This window comes from Betta splendens, chromosome 4, assembly GCF_900634795.4.
Source record: "Betta splendens chromosome 4, fBetSpl5.4, whole genome shotgun sequence".
Taxonomy (NCBI): domain Eukaryota; kingdom Metazoa; phylum Chordata; class Actinopteri; order Anabantiformes; family Osphronemidae; genus Betta; species Betta splendens.
The window spans coordinates 880,258-895,114 of NC_040884.2; the positions used below are offsets into that span (position 1 = coordinate 880,258).

General features: G+C 53.9%; 2 protein-coding genes across 6 annotated transcripts; both read left to right on the top strand.

Moving 5' to 3' along the window:
* The first annotated feature begins 360 nt into the window (after positions 1–360).
* trmt1l (tRNA methyltransferase 1-like) lies at positions 361–4,897 on the top strand. Of its 4 annotated transcripts, XM_029145826.3 has the most exons (16): positions 362–514; positions 1,108–1,188; positions 1,267–1,329; positions 1,440–1,553; positions 1,745–1,809; positions 1,886–2,042; positions 2,111–2,231; positions 2,312–2,391; positions 2,487–2,721; positions 2,891–3,103; positions 3,173–3,363; positions 3,438–3,504; positions 3,599–3,762; positions 3,835–3,900; positions 4,216–4,342; positions 4,409–4,897. In XM_029145826.3, the coding sequence occupies exons 1-16, from the start codon at positions 454–456 to the stop codon at positions 4,587–4,589; spliced, it is 1,986 nt and encodes a 661-aa protein (XP_029001659.1). In that variant the 5' UTR covers positions 362–453; the 3' UTR covers positions 4,590–4,897. The 4 variants fall into 4 exon arrangements, with proteins under 4 accessions (XP_029001657.1, XP_029001659.1, XP_040926444.1 ...); XM_029145824.3 differs by having other exon boundaries at positions 361–514; positions 3,599–3,900; XM_041070510.2 differs by lacking the exon at positions 362–514 and adding an exon at positions 529–688 and having other exon boundaries at positions 3,599–3,900.
* Positions 4,898–5,373: 476 nt separating this feature from the next.
* Positions 5,374–14,530, top strand: niban1a (niban apoptosis regulator 1a). Of its 2 annotated transcripts, XM_029145817.3 has the most exons (14): positions 5,374–5,532; positions 7,988–8,118; positions 8,196–8,324; positions 8,394–8,508; positions 9,139–9,306; positions 9,600–9,715; positions 10,398–10,502; positions 10,697–10,859; positions 10,947–11,134; positions 11,257–11,403; positions 11,505–11,615; positions 12,292–12,399; positions 12,712–12,823; positions 12,902–14,530. In XM_029145817.3, the coding sequence occupies exons 1-14, from the start codon at positions 5,481–5,483 to the stop codon at positions 13,924–13,926; spliced, it is 2,670 nt and encodes an 889-aa protein (XP_029001650.1). In that variant the 5' UTR covers positions 5,374–5,480; the 3' UTR covers positions 13,927–14,530. The 2 variants fall into 2 exon arrangements, with proteins under 2 accessions (XP_029001650.1, XP_029001651.1); XM_029145818.3 differs by lacking the exons at positions 5,374–5,532; positions 7,988–8,118 and having other exon boundaries at positions 8,225–8,272.
* Positions 14,531–14,857: the final 327 nt, after the last annotated feature.

Sequence of the window (14,857 nt, forward strand, 5' to 3'; positions counted from 1 at the left end):
AAGAAGAACACTTCGGACTGAGGGCAAACGGGCAGTGGTTCATTCGAACCCATATTTAAATAATGTTCTCTCACAAAAACACAAATGAATCATCACCTGTTATCTAAAGCTCAGACATCACATCTCCACAGAAAAAGGCCGCGTGACCACGTGAATGGATAAAGAGAGAGCATGGCTGCTTCATGAAGTTCGTCTGTTCCAAAGACACCAGAAACTCTTGCAGTGTTCTTCTTGGACCACACCCGAACGTGTTCTGGTCCAACTCAAACTAAAACCGTAATTTTAGTCATTATTACAAATGATGGTGGTGTAGAAAATATTGTGGGTGTTGCTTTATTGAGTTGTAGCTTTGGCGGTTTCTGTACAATTCACCAACCACCTTCGTGAGAAACTACGCACTCTACGTAAACTACGTAAGAGCGAGCACTTCCGGCTTGTGGGTCACAGGCGGTAATGGCGGAGGTGAAGGAAGCGGGGGCTGCTCAGCTCCACCAGGAGGACGTGGACGTCAAACGTAAGTAAGCCGCAGCGGTTTGTCGCCTCCTCGTGTCTCCGGAACCGCAGAACGCAGCAGAAACGGCGGCTCCGCCATCACCAGCGATGTGCGGTGAGCTCACGCACAGGAGGAGTTAGTAGCTGCTGGAGCGAACACGGCCTCAGCGTGGAGCTCCGCCACAGGACCTAAACAGTGAGCGGACGGACGTTCGAAGCTGTTACTGGGGCCAGAAGCTTCTGTCTGCTTCATCATCACTAGTGTGTTCATCAGTAAGGAGACCAGATCCAAACGGTCGGGGTTCAGTTTAGGCGCCCGTTGATCATAGGCTTCTCATTCACTGCACGTTCATCAGCTCCTCATCAAGTTTGTTCTTTGACGCGTTGAAACGCGTGCGTTAGAGTCTGACTGGATTCACGGAAAATACCAATACAGGCAGTTTACAGTTAAAGCTTCATCTATAATAACAGGAAAAAGTTTGAGGTAAATTCATCCTGAGAGATCTTCACTGTCGTGTTTTTATGCTCTGATGTTTTAAAAGCCTTTAAATTCTACATTGAATCAGACAATAACGGGTGAAAAGCTTCAAACACCAAATGAGTGAATGTGTGCAGGTGCCGGAGGACGTGATGCGGAGCAGGCTGCGGAGCCGGCGCGGGACAGTGACGCGTCCAAAGCGCCCAGCACAACCAGCGGTCAGTCATTAGATGCTGCTGCACGTGCTGTCGACTTGTGGAAGCATGATGCTGGAAGTGTGTTGTGTTCGCTGACAGAGAGACACGTCTCCATCCAGACCAGACTGGAAGGACTGGAGATGCTGGTCGACCTCAACGGGGGTACGCAACCTTGCTGCCGCTGCGGCTGCTGTCGCACAACACAACCAGCTTCTACTCACACAGCTTATTGAGGTGTTCGTCTGTGTCTCTGCTGCTGTTGTCGTCCTCAGCGGGACGCAAGTCGTGTCCTCTCTGTCCGGAGGAGAAGTTCAAAGCCTGTTACAGCCACAAACTGCGTCGACACCTGCAGAACCTTCACTGGAAGGTTTACGTGGAGTTTGAAGGTACTGTGTCTGTGGCTTCTGATGTGCAGGCACAGCACCGAGACCAACGTGGCCCCATCATGGAAATAGTCCACAGAAGCGGGTTCCTGCCACACACTTTGACCATGTCTGGCTCAGGATGTGGACGGTGCTGGAACATCTGGCCACCGAGCTGATTCCAGATGTGTAACTGTGTCCTGGGTGTTCAACAGGTCAGAAGATGTGCATCTGCCACCTGCCCTGCAGAGACGTGAAGCCCGGCCTGAGGGGAGATCAGGTGAGACCCGCTCCACGCGTGGTGACTTGTCCAGGTGAGCAGGGCTGAATAAGGAAGGCGTGTTTGTGCCGCGCAGCCGCCGGGCAGACACGTGGCCCACTACCACTGCGTGGTGTGCTCCGTCACCATCGCCCGCAAGACCGACATGATGAGCCACCTCAAACGCCACGTCAACAAAGGGGAGACGGAGGCCAGCTACTCGGCCAGCGCCGACGGCCCGTTTGAGGAGCCGGGTCAGTACAGCGCCACCAGGGTGGGGTTGTGTGTGAGCTTCTCGCTGACTCGACGTGAATGTGTGCAGCTCCGTCGGGTCACGCCTACGAAATCATGAAGGAACTGGGGACCAACGTCCAGCTGCTGCCAAACCACAGCACCCCTCAGAAGAGCGACACCTACTTCAACCGCAAGATGAAGAGCAACAGGTGAGCGTGCGGCCGAGACGCAGCCTGTCCTCACGCGCTGTGCTGAGTGTGTGTGTGTGTGTGTGTGTGCGCGCGCTCAGGCAGCTGGTCTTCTGTTCGCTGGCGGTTCTGGCCGAGGAGAGGAGCCCGCTGGAGTGTCTGGATGCTTTTGGAGCCACAGGTTGGGTTTGTGATGACACTAACTCGCTCAGAGTCCACTTCCTCCATGTCTGAAAGGTTGCCATCGATATTAGCACGCGTCATCTCCTCCCTCAGGGATCATGGGCCTCCAGTGGGCCAAGCACCTCCGGACCTCGGTCAGAGTCACCATAACCGACATCAGCGACACGTGCGTCAAAATGATCAGGGAGAACTGTGAGCTGAACAGCATCCGCGTGGAGGGAAGCTCACGGGGGCCGAGCGGCGACGGCGAGGGAGTTCCCACCGCGGCGGTGGAGGTGGCCAAGATGGACGCCAACGTCATCATGCACCTGCGGCCGTTTGATTACATGTGAGTTTAGCTTCTAGACAGAGTAGAGGGCGAATTCAACCCGGAACCCATGAACATGTGAAAGGACCAATGACAGCAGAGCTCTCATCCCCCTTGTGCTTCACCTGTGTAGAGATCAGTCTGGGTGTGAAAGCCTCTCTCCTCCATTTGAACCTTTTCCCCCTCTCAGCCACTTGGACCCGTTCGGCACCGCCGTGAACTACCTGGACGCCGCCTTCAGAAACGTGCGGAACCTGGGCATCATCTCGGTGACGTCCACGGACACCGGCTCCCTTTACGCCAAGTCTCCCAACGTGACGCTGCGCCACTACGGCTGCCACATCGTGCGCACAGAGTACTACAAGGAGCTGGCGGCCCGCATGCTGGTGGCCACCGTGGCCAGGTACCGGGCCGGCTCCGTGGGGGGGCGGGGGGGCTCCCACACAGAGCTGACTCCTGCTTCCTGCCACAGGGCGGCGGCTCGCTGTAACAAAGGCATCGAGGTGCTGCTGGCCGTGGCCCTGGAGCATTTCGTCCTGGTGGTGGTGCGGGTCCTCAGAGGGCCCACGCAGGCCGACGACTCGGTCAAGAAGTTACGGAAACTGGTCCACTGTCAGTGGTGTGAGGAGAGGGTGTTCCTCAAACTAGGAAACATGGTGGACGGTGAGTACAGGCACAGGCGCGACGCGGATTCCTCAGCTGGACGGGAAGCGTGCGCTAACGCGTGTTTCCTCCAGAAACGCTGCCCTGCGACTGCCACGGGACGCTGCCGGGGAAGACGGCCGTCCACCTGGGTCCCTTATGGTAAATGAGTGTCCGTCAGAGTCGCTAGGCTCCACAGTCAGAGGCTCTCCGTACTCAGGTGTGTGTGTGTGTGTGTGTGTGTGTGTGTGTCCAGGGCCGGGGCTCTGTTCAACACCGGCTTCCTGAGGAGGATGCTCTCTGCAGCCGTGCAGCACAGCATGGACGACATCCAGCCGCTGGTCAAAACCCTCATCTGCGAGTCGGAATGCACCACGCTCAAGACCTCCGCCCACGGCTCCTCGGCCGTGAGCGGCCAGGGTCGGTGTGACCGTGGCCCGTGTGCTGCCGTGTGCCCTGAGACCGCTTCTCACACGTCTGTTTCCTCTGCAGTGGAGTGCGGCGTCGTCATTCGGACTCTGCAGAGCGGCGACGACGCCGGTCCGGCTGATCCGTGCGGTGAGTGGCCGCCGCGGAGCCGCCCGGCTCAGGGCGCTGCCGGGCTTGGGTTCTAACTGTGCTCTGTGGACCCCGCGTCCCACACCCACTCAGGTTGAATTCAGATCTGACTCGACCACTTTGAGACAGAAACGCTTGATCTCTGTCCACTAGTGGGCACAACAGTCCCATGATGTCGAATCCTAATTCTAGGAACTGGATATCGTCTGTCTGCTTGATCCGACACATCGAATGAAATGAAAGTAGAAGTTTTGTACGTCTTCACATCAAACAAGTTTTTTCTGGTCCAGCATAAACCCACTCGTTCCTCTACAGGGAAGAGGAAAACTGGGGAGGAATCTGGGAATGTGATGAAGAAGCTCAAGTCCGATGTGTCTCTGGAACACCCGCCCTTCTACTACAGCATCCACCGCCACAGCATCCGAGGCATGAACATGCCCAAGTGAGTACCGGCCTCCGCAGGCAGCTCACCGTGGGTCCACATTAAACGCCGGCGCTTCCTCTGCAGGTTGAACAGGTTCCTGCAGTACCTGACCGAGGCCGGCTTCAGGGTGGCTCGGACTCACTTCGACCCGACGGGGATCCGAACTGATGCCACGCTGGTGCAGTTTAAATCGGTCCTCACCAAGTACAGCGTTCCCACGGCCGCGGGCGCCCAGACCAGCGTCGACACGGAGAACGCGGCCTGAGTCCGAGTCCGAGTCCGAGTCCGAGGCCCGAGTCCGAGGCCCGAGTCCGAGGCCCGAGTCCGAGGCCCGAGTCCGAGGCCTCCTTCCAGAACACGGTTCTGATGTCTGATGCACTGGGATCTAAAAACTGCTTCATGTTTGCTTTTACTCCAACAAAGAAATGAATGAATCTAAGTCGGACACATGTTGATTTTTACCTTCCAGTCTCTCATTTAGCGTCCACATTGTACAAGCAGCAGCATAATGAAATGATGAATGGCTGTTTTATTAAACCACAATAAAATCTTTCCGTACAGACATGAAAACAACGGATTCATCCACGTGTGAAATCAATGAATAGTGATTTGTCAATGAGTTAATGAGTGTGTAGTGAGGTCAGTCTGGTCACAGAGCCGATATCAGCCTTTACATAGTCAGACTAAACGGAAAAGAACCTCCAAACATGGATCCAAATGAATGGGTCTGAGGAAGTAGAAGCAAATATTCTGACATGAAATGGGTCAGGTTCTGCTCGTGAACATAACGTGACGTGACGGACCGGAAACACAAAGGCTTTGGTGTGGACACATTGTCTAAAGGTTCCGTTCCAGATTCTCTTTGTTCTGGATCAGAATAAAATCAGATGTTCTGTCCCTTTTCATTGTCTTAGTGAATTAATAAGAGAAAGTTGGTTCCGATCCACCTGCGAGCATCGGGCGTCTCCAGCTGGCTCTGCGGTGCGCGTCACGAGGTCAGGGGGGGGGGAGGGGACGGGAGGGGAGGGGGCGTGGTCGTCCTCCCACCTCCTCCCACCTCCTCCGCCGCTTCGCTGTCGCCGTCGCAGATCGACCTGACAGCGTTCACACCTGAGGACGGAACCGCAGCTTTGGGTCTTCTCCCGCCAGCGGCACCATGGGGAACTCGGCGTCTCTGCTGGATGAAAGCAAATCCGACTACATCAAAGGTAAAACTGCAGAGCGGAGCGGCGACGGAGCCCAGATGTCCGGTTCTGTCGGTAAAGTTCTACTTTTCAGCGGCGCTGGTAGCGGTTCGTAGAAATCGGCGTCGGGCGGGTCCGACGATTCTGACTCACGTGTTCATTACTGAGCGAACACGCTGCTTTGCACATTGACTCAAAAACCAAAGGATCCGAACCTTTGTGTGTGCTGATCCAGGACCAGCTCCCACGCGTCCTCTTATTAAAGGCGCTTCGAGGTTAAAGGTCACCGCTTTCTCTGGGTCCCATCACATGATCGTCATCGTCACGTGGAGTTTGTCACGAATAGCGTTTTCATTTCTCTGCCTCAAAGTTTGAAGGTGGAGGAAGAATCCAGAGACGCTGCTTTCAATGAGCTGCGGGCAGTTTGAAAGGAAAGCTGTGACTCAAAGAGTCTGACCCCAGGTCGTGCATCTGAACGCTGGTGGAGAGCCAGGAGCCATGCGGGCCGGTCCGGGCCGGGCCGAGCCGGTGCCGCCCGATCCGACATCCAACCACAGGCAGCGTGTCGACCCGAAGCTGGGCAGAACCAGGTTCTGGTGGTGGATCTGCTTGTCCCGTCTGTGGCTGTGGTTGGACCTCTGGTGGCTGACGGGTCCAAATGACGGCTCGTCTGGGTTCTGAGCGTCTCCCGCCTCGGGTCGGTGAGGCCTCATGCAGCCGCTGACCCGCTGCCTGACTCACAGCTGAGCTGTTCTGTCTGGGCCCGGCGGAACCGTGGGACGTGACGCCACGCCTCAGACATTCAGAGCCACAAACAGGAAGCGGCTGCTCTGAGGTCAGCTGGGCCCAGCTGGTGGTGCGACGTAAAGGACCATTTCAGCCAAACGTTGTGTAACATCGGTCCTCGGCCGCAGCGAGTCCACCTTCATGACGACCAGGGATCGGTGGTGGATTCAAAGCCTGAGGACGCCGACGGTTCTGAATGAATCCTACTTGACCCACTTTTTCTTTGGGAGCCGTTGTGTCTGTTGAGGTTCCACTCCTCCTCCAGCCTGGGGCCGTGTCACCAGCATCTTCACACCTATTGTGTTGGACATTTTCTGCTTGGAGCAACTTGGCTCAGCGTCCTGGGTGTTTCCTGTGTAACGAACAAAGAACGGCTGTGTGCCGTTTGATTGGCTCGCTCCGAGCCCATGTCCATATATGAACAGCCTTCACTGCAGTCACTGACGCGATTGTGCTGCTGAGGTATTTCTGAAATGCAGGGGACTTTTCACCACTCACCTGTGACGGTCCGTTGGACAGAGGCGCCTTCATGTCCCTGCACCGGGTCCAGAACAGAACCGAGTCAGAGCCCACGATGCTTCATGTGCTTGGTTACTTCTGTCTGGAGCAACATTTAGTTTCGTGTGTTCGTGGACTTGGAGATACCGTTGCTTTTGAACAGGTTTCGGACGGTTCCGAGGTGTTCGGGTCAGGCAGCGCTGAAGGTGGAGGAGCCAGTGAAGCCGCGATCGAAGCCGTGATCCACACCCCCAAAGCAGCACACGTGTCTGCGGGAGACGAGACTCACAAGCTGCCACGTCCCGGGTACCGGGTCCGCTCACAGCTGCCGGGTCTTTAATGACACGCTCTGACTGCTGCATTACGACAGTGCTTTTAGTGGAACCATCTATGGTTGCCATAGAAACCAGAGGCCGCTGCTCAGGCAGACGATGACATGAACGGAGTGAACTGAGGCATCAGTCGGCCTCTGCGTGTGATGTGGTTCCGTGTGAGTGTAGGACGGGTCGCTGGGAGGTCCCTGTAACGGGCTTTTCCTCCTTCAGTGGCTCTGATGTGGTTGTCAGAAAACGAGGCTACAATGAGAAATTTTCCCTCCAGTTTGTCTGTGAGCTGAGCTTTGTTCTGTTTTTCCTAAGAAACCAAATCCCTCCGCGTCGGGAATCTGGCCCGGTTTAACAGGAACAGCGCGTAATCTGAGCGGGTTCTGTTCCTCCGGCGTCGCAGGCCGACAAACCGCAGCAGGAACCCAAAGCTACAGGAATGTGGCTGATGCTCTGCTCTGTGTGGAAACGAGTCCGATGACTGAGAGACGGTCCAGCGGCCCGAGGCCCGCACGGCGCCGCCATCTGGACCGCGTTAAGCAGCCTGGAAACGAAGGGCAACAACGAGCTGCGTGTTTTCAGAGCTGGGCTGTGTGGAAAACTGCAACGTGGTCCAACGTCTGACCGCTTGTGACAAAGCTGTTCCAGTGACGTGGCCTCGCTCTCAGCCGATGGCGTGAACGCCCCCCCACCCCACACACACACACCCCCCGGACAGCATCATCATCAGGCTGCTTCTAATCCTCCATCGATGCTTCGTTCATTCCACAGGGAAATGACATGTTACTGGGATATTTGATGCAAATCTCTGTTTAGGAATGAGCCGGATGAGAACCGATGACCCACTCTCATGTTCTTCCCTCTGTGTTCAGGCCGGGCCGAGGCTGAGCTGCAGAACTTCAGCCCATACTACCGGAAGCAGTTCTCCGTGGCTCGGTTCTGTCGGGTGCAGGATGAGCTGGAGCAGCACAGGGCAAAGGTCACGCAGCTGCTCCAACAGAGGGTAGGAGTGATCCTGGAGCAGCGCGGCGTGGGCTCGGTTCTGAAGTGACGCAACCCCTCCCCGTGTTTGTGCTGCAGGACACGCCCGCCGAGGCCGAGGTGATCTACGAAGGGCTCGTGTTCCACTTTGACGACAGCAGGAAGTGGAAGGAGAGGTACGTGGTGGTGCGAGCCAACTACTGCCTGGACTGTCACGACAGCCTGCAGGTGAGCATGAGGCTGCTGCCACGGCCGGGCGCCAGCGAGCGCTCCTGCTAAAGGGCGGCTCTTCCTCAGAGCTTTGTTACAGGGGTTCCTCCCCGCTCCAAGCTGCTGCCCACGGGGGGCGCGGTGCTGACCAGCGAGGAGGCGTACATGGCCATGGTGGACCAGTGCTTCCCCGGAGACGCCAGTGAGTAGGACTGGGTGGTGGTGGTGGTGGTGCAGCACAGTTCATTTCTGATTCATTTCTCTGGTGTTGGACTCCAGCTTTGCTCGTTTATTGATACTGAGAGGAAATGAATGATGTTCCACAGTAAATAGTCAGAATTCAGGTTGAACAGCTTTGATTTCCTGGGCATCCAGCTTCTTGCCATGCGCGGTTCAGGGTTAATGGTTGAGGCTGGTTCGTCCTCATCACGTCTGCAGACGTCAGGCCCATGAATGTCGCACACAAACAGGAATCTGTTTGCTACTGAAACTCCGGACTCTGGGGCGTCCAGCAGGTTTTTCACAAGCAGCTGCCTCAGACTGCAGTGACTCAGCTCATCTCCAGGTTTTCAGCGAATGGGGAGGATTATTCCTCAGAATGCTTGTGATTGTGTTGAGGATTAGCTGTTTGGAGGCGGAGGCAGGTTTGAACGGGTGCTCATCTGACTCAGTGTGTGAACTCAGACCTCTGCAGAGTCTGCGCTGTGTCTGGTCAGTGCTGCTGAATCACTTTGGCTCCAGGTCCTTCCAGCAGGAACGCTCACGCATCACTACAGCTTGCTGTCAGCTTGTGAACTGCGTTGTGGTCTTGTGCCATGTTTCTTGGGCTCAGATCCGGGGAAGGAGGACTTCGGGCCTCCGCTGTCAGGAATGCCGGGCCAGTTTCCCGTCTACCTGCGTCTGCCCTACAGGAGCGACTCCTACTTCTGCTTCAAACAGGAGGACAAGCAGGCAGCCTTCCTCTCCATGCTGTCAGACTGCATCCGACACCAGAACCAAGGTGGGCTCCCTCGCGGGCTCGGCACTGTGCCACACGGTGCCCAGCTTCAGTGGTCACACTGTAGGTGCAGTCAGTGAGTCGCTCCTTGAGAATGTGCTGGTCATTTATCAGAATTGCTCACTCCACGTCATTAACCAGCTGATCACAACCGTCTGATCCTTGGGCTCTCCTGTCGCCAGCCACTAAAACCCGTCTGTTTCTACTGAAGCTTTCAATGTTAAACAGATTTTTCCAGTTTACACCAGTTCCAAAGTGAATGGCAGCGTTCGTGTCACTCTCTCCCTCTGGCTCAGACTTCCTGAAGAAGGACACGTGTGAAGTGCAGGCGTTCCTCAAAGCCGTGCAGCTCTACAGACAGGACCGTGGCAAATACGAGGCCTGGGACATGCTGATAGGCAGTGATGGGAGGGTAAGAGCCCGACTTCGGACCTCACGCTGAAGCTCCGAGGCGGCGGAAAGACTCCCTGTCTCGGTTGCTTCATGGCTCTGTGCTGTTTTCATTAGCCGAGTCTTTGACTAAAGCAGGTTCCTTCTACTCCGTGTTGCTGCGCCGCCCTTTGTGCTGCCTCTGCGTTGAGGTGTGTTTGACTTGGTGTAGGAAGCTGGCACACACACACACACACACACACACGCTGAGAAATGCATGAAATGGATGAAATGTTGGCAGCAGTGTGTTTTCACCCTCAGCTGCAAGTCGTAAATCAGTGGAGTTCTCAGCCTTGATACTAGAAGTGTGTGTGTCCATGTGTGCACATTGTTTACATTTGTCACCAGACAAGAGCAGCATCCACCCAGATGCAGGAATGTGGCAAGAATTCAGAAATGCTTTGTCAATGGTGCAAAGCATATTTGGACGAGATGCTCTTTGTGTGTATAAGACACTGCAGAAACATCTGGGTCTGAGGTCAGACCAGACCGGACCGACCGGTTTGTCTCTTCACTCAGTAAACTGGTTATCTCACTACAGAGGCAGATGGAAAAGGGTGATGTGAGGCCGCTTTCACTGCAGATCGAGATCTAAGATAAAGTTACAATAACTCAGCCGAGGTTTGAACAGACACAACTATGCGTCTGACTGTGCGTGTGTTTAGGTGATGGCGAACCTGGTGATGGAGCAACTGCTGCCGTCTCTGCAGACTGACCTGCTGCCTCGTCTGAAGGCCAAGAGGTCTGAGAAGAAGAGAGTGTGGTTTGCTGTGAGTCGTTCAGCTGCTGCTGTTCCTCCTGCCTCTTTAATCTGTGTGACCAAAGCAAAGCTGCATTCATTATTCCACTGACAAAGCACTGCTCATCTGTTTCTGCAGCGTTTGCTTATGAGGCACCTTAAACTAAATGAATGCACAGACAAGTGAAACCCGAGCGCTTTAGTCTCTGCTCTGCTCATACTCAGACGGTGGAAGCCGCCTACTTCCTGGTCCAGGAGCACCTGTTGGACGGACTGTCTGTGCTGAAGGAGGAATGTCGAACGCTGGCCCAGCAGCAGGAGGTGCTCATGCACTCAGACCTGGACCAAATCCTCAGCTTGAGACGGCAGCTGGAGGACAAAATCCAGGGTAGTTCTTCTGTTCTTCTGGAGTATAAAACCTTCCTCTTCAGGAGGAAGCAGCGATGAGTTAACAAGGTTCTGATTCCTTCTGCAGAAAAAGTCTCTGAGCCGGCACAGAAGCTGTGCTCGGAGTCGGTCCAGCCTTACCTGGGGTCCGTCCTGGAGGAGCTGATGGAGCCAATCAGCTGTGGTTTCCAGGAGGGACGACAGCTAAGTGAGCGCATGATGGACCAGGTCTGTAAGCACTTCCTGGAGGAAGCAAACGACAATCAAGTAAAAAAGGTTGGTTCCAGTCCTGGCTTCATCTGAAGTTGATGTAGAACTGTGGGCTTTATCAAATCCCACATCAGGACAGGAAATGTCCCTCTGACAGAGGAGCCCTCCCACCTCTCTTTGTCTCCCAGACGCTCTCTAAGATGGCGAGGCCGAACCTGTCCAGCTGCTACCAGAAGATCGGATCCCTGCAGGACAAACTGCAGAACCTGCAGGAGAGATTTGGCTCGTCCGCTGTTACGGGCGCGATCCACAGCGCTCAGATCGACCTCCAGCAGGTACGGCTGCTCCCTCAGACCCAAGCCTGTCGACCCAAAGGCAGAAAGCAGTGCTGTAAAGCTCTTTAGAACCCCATCTCCTCTGTGCGTTTCTCTTTTAGCTGATGGACAACGCAGCGTTTACATTCGAGCAGCTTCTGTACAAGGCTGTGGAGGACAAGCCGGGCAGCGCCGCCTCTGCCATCGAAAAGGCCAAACACCGAGTGCTCAAGGTCAGGCGCCGTTCACACCTACAGCGTTCGGTTCGATTGAATCGAACCAAACGAACGAAACCGGTTCGTTTTGTCTGGTGTGAACACGGAGACCCCCAAAATGAGGAGGTCTCGATCCACATCAAATAGCGAACTCTGGTGCGGACCTCCTGGTGAGAACGCGGTCCGAACCAAAACGGGACCAACGCTGATCACGATTCGGTCAAATCTTCAGCTGATTAACATGCCGCCTCCTGCATTGCGTTGATTTGCACCTATGGCGACTCCAGTCCATCAATACACCTGCGCTTGGTAACTGAAAGTTTGAAACTGTAAGATTTGCGTTAAGTGGTAAATGCGAGAAATGTAATAAAAGATGAGCAGGGTGACGTGGTCCACAGCACGTGACCTTCTTCCCATGCAGTATTTACTTTTCTGCTTCTGTGACGGAGACAAATCTGACCAATCAGCAGAAAGAACGTTCTCACGTGGTCTCACGTGAAGCGTTTTGGATCGCTTGGATTTTTTAGTGTGTGAAACGGAACCAAACCGAGAGTTTTCAAACTCATTAACTGATTGGGACCAAAGCGAACGAATGAAGGTGTGAGGGCTCATCCTTAGCTGGTGATCTTATCTGCAGTGGGCTCATACGACAGCGTATGTTGCAGCGCTTTGACCTCCTGCCTGTGTCCTGCAGCAATATGACTATGACAGCAGTACCGTGAGGAAGAGGATCTTCCAGGAGGCTCTTGTTTCCGTCACTCTGCCTTTTATCAAGAAGAATCTCGCTGACATCTGCAAAAACGTGAGTCCACCACACACACACACACACACACACACACACACACACACACACACACCTAGTACAGGGAAGTGAACAACCGCGTCATCCGTGTGTCTTCATAGAAACACATTATCTGGAGGCTCCTGCAGGCATTTTCTCTTTGCATCTTGTCCACACACAACGTCCTGATTATGAGTGTTGGATCACACGTGCAGGGCTCCATCACCACATCACTGTGGTTCTCATTTCATCTGCTTGTCCTCCTGCGTCCTGGTTGAAGGAGATGATGGACAGACAGCAGGTCTAACTCATCCGTCTTTTGCCTCTGTGCAGGAGCTTCAGGGTCTTGACCAGCTCATCTATGCTGACTATTCCAACTTCATCCATGTTGAGAATGTTTATGAGAGCGTCCTCCTGCAAATTCTGGACAAGGAGGTCACCAAAGGTACAATGAGAAGACAAGATCCTGCCAAATAAAACCAAGAACGAGCCTGATCCTTTCTGTCCTCTTGTTCTCCTGCAGTGGTGAAGGAGGCAGCCAGCCTGAAGAAACACAACCTGTTTGGAGACAGAGACGTGGCCAGTCAGTCCAGCCGCTCCAGCCTCTCCTCTCCAGACAGCCCGGCCACAGCTGCGGCCTCCTCTCTCAGGGCGCCCTTCGAGCCCCAGCCGCCCTCGCCCCTTGTAGCAGACTGTCTCAAGAGGATCACTCGGGTGAAGGAGGCACCTGAAGAAGTCGGCCCAGGGGTGGGGAGAGATGAAGACCTACCTGCTGCAGCAGAGCCATCAGCTTTAGCAGAAACAGGAGCTTTGATTGAGGTGCCTGCGGCTAATGTAGCAGCAGCTCCAGACACTCTGGTTCAAGAGAGGCCGAGTTCTGTCACGGCAGACGAAGTTGAGACAGCTGCTGAGCCTGAGATGCAGAGCACAGATGCTCAAAATGAAATGGAGGTTTCAGAAGTTCCCACGGTTCCAGAAAGTGGAAAGACAGATGCAGATGAAGCAGCAGCACAAACAGAAGGTCCTTTGCCAAGTCCTGATCCCACGCCTGAAACACTAACTACACAACAGGAAGGCAGCAGTGAAGGAGAGCCACAGAGGGACAGCTCTGACAGGAAGCTAGAGGCGCCCCCTAGTGGTGAAGAACCACTAGGGGATTCAGAGCCATTCACATGCTCAGATCCTAATTCTCTGGATGTGTCAGTAGGAAGTGAGTCACCGGGCTCCGACCTGGAGTCCTTAGAGGAAGCCATAGCCACGCAGAGCGGTGACGAGGCGCCGACTTCCTCTGACGCCCTGGAAACGACTGACAGTACATCACCTGTGAAGGTAAAAGACGAGCGGCGGCCTCAGATGGAGGCTGGGAGCAGCGACGCTGGCCCTGAAGAGGCTGCAGTGAGTGTAAAGGTGGAGTCTCCGCCTTCGGACAGCAGCGCCGCCGGCAGCCCCCTGGATTCTGTCAAGGAGATCCGAAACCTGGTGGAGGAGGTGACTGAGGTGGAGGACCGGGTGCAGCATTACCCCAGCCAAATTCCAAACGAGGAATAAAGCAGCGTGAGCACTGCCATCAGTCGTGGAGCTGCTCCCTCTGTGGACAAGGGACCAAAGCATTCATTTCTTTCTGCTTTAGGACATTAGGTCCTGGGAAACGTCAGTGAGCTTCCATGAACACCTATGCATGAATTCTTAGTAAATTATTTATGCAATCACTATCATTTCCACAAATGACATGAGATGTGCTGGGTGTCCAAAACCAGGCCACGCCATCCGTCATAGGACGCTTGTCTCAACACTGCCACTCTTTTTGCACCAAAGTGTTTTAGAAGCTCTAGATTAAAGAAGTATTTTACTATAGAAGATTGTAAATAGCTTTGTTTGCCATTTTGCTGTGTTGATTTTAAAGGAGCACTACGACCTCTTCCTAACAGCCGGATGTGAAGATGGACGCCCATGTTGTGTCGAAGTCAGTATGTGGTGAACCAATGCAGGAGCAGGAGGAAACGGCAGCTTCTGTCTAAAAAATATGCCGACTGACACAAACTAGTTAAGTCCTACAATTAAAAATGGAACAAATAGTTGGAACTTTTTACATTTTGGTGGAAGATGTTAAAATAACTGATAATTCAATAAAAAGCAATACCACAGTATTAAACATCCAGAAGTTCTGCTTTCACCTGCTTAAGTGTGATGTAAATAACATTGGGTCAGCGTCAGTGGTGCCTGTTTAGGAGGAAACGCAGAACCACTGGCTGCTACAGAGACAAACGTCATGCTTTCCCTCTGGTCCCCTGCTGTAGGCCTGGCTACTTCACACATGGCTCAACTTGACTTGCCATGCAACTGGAAATCACTATTTTATTACTAATACTTTATTTAATGTGACGTTATTTACACTAAAGCAGAAACGTTTTTTATAGTCTACTCAAGGAATCTAAAATACAACAAGCTGAAGTCTAATCTCATTAATGCGTCCAGAACC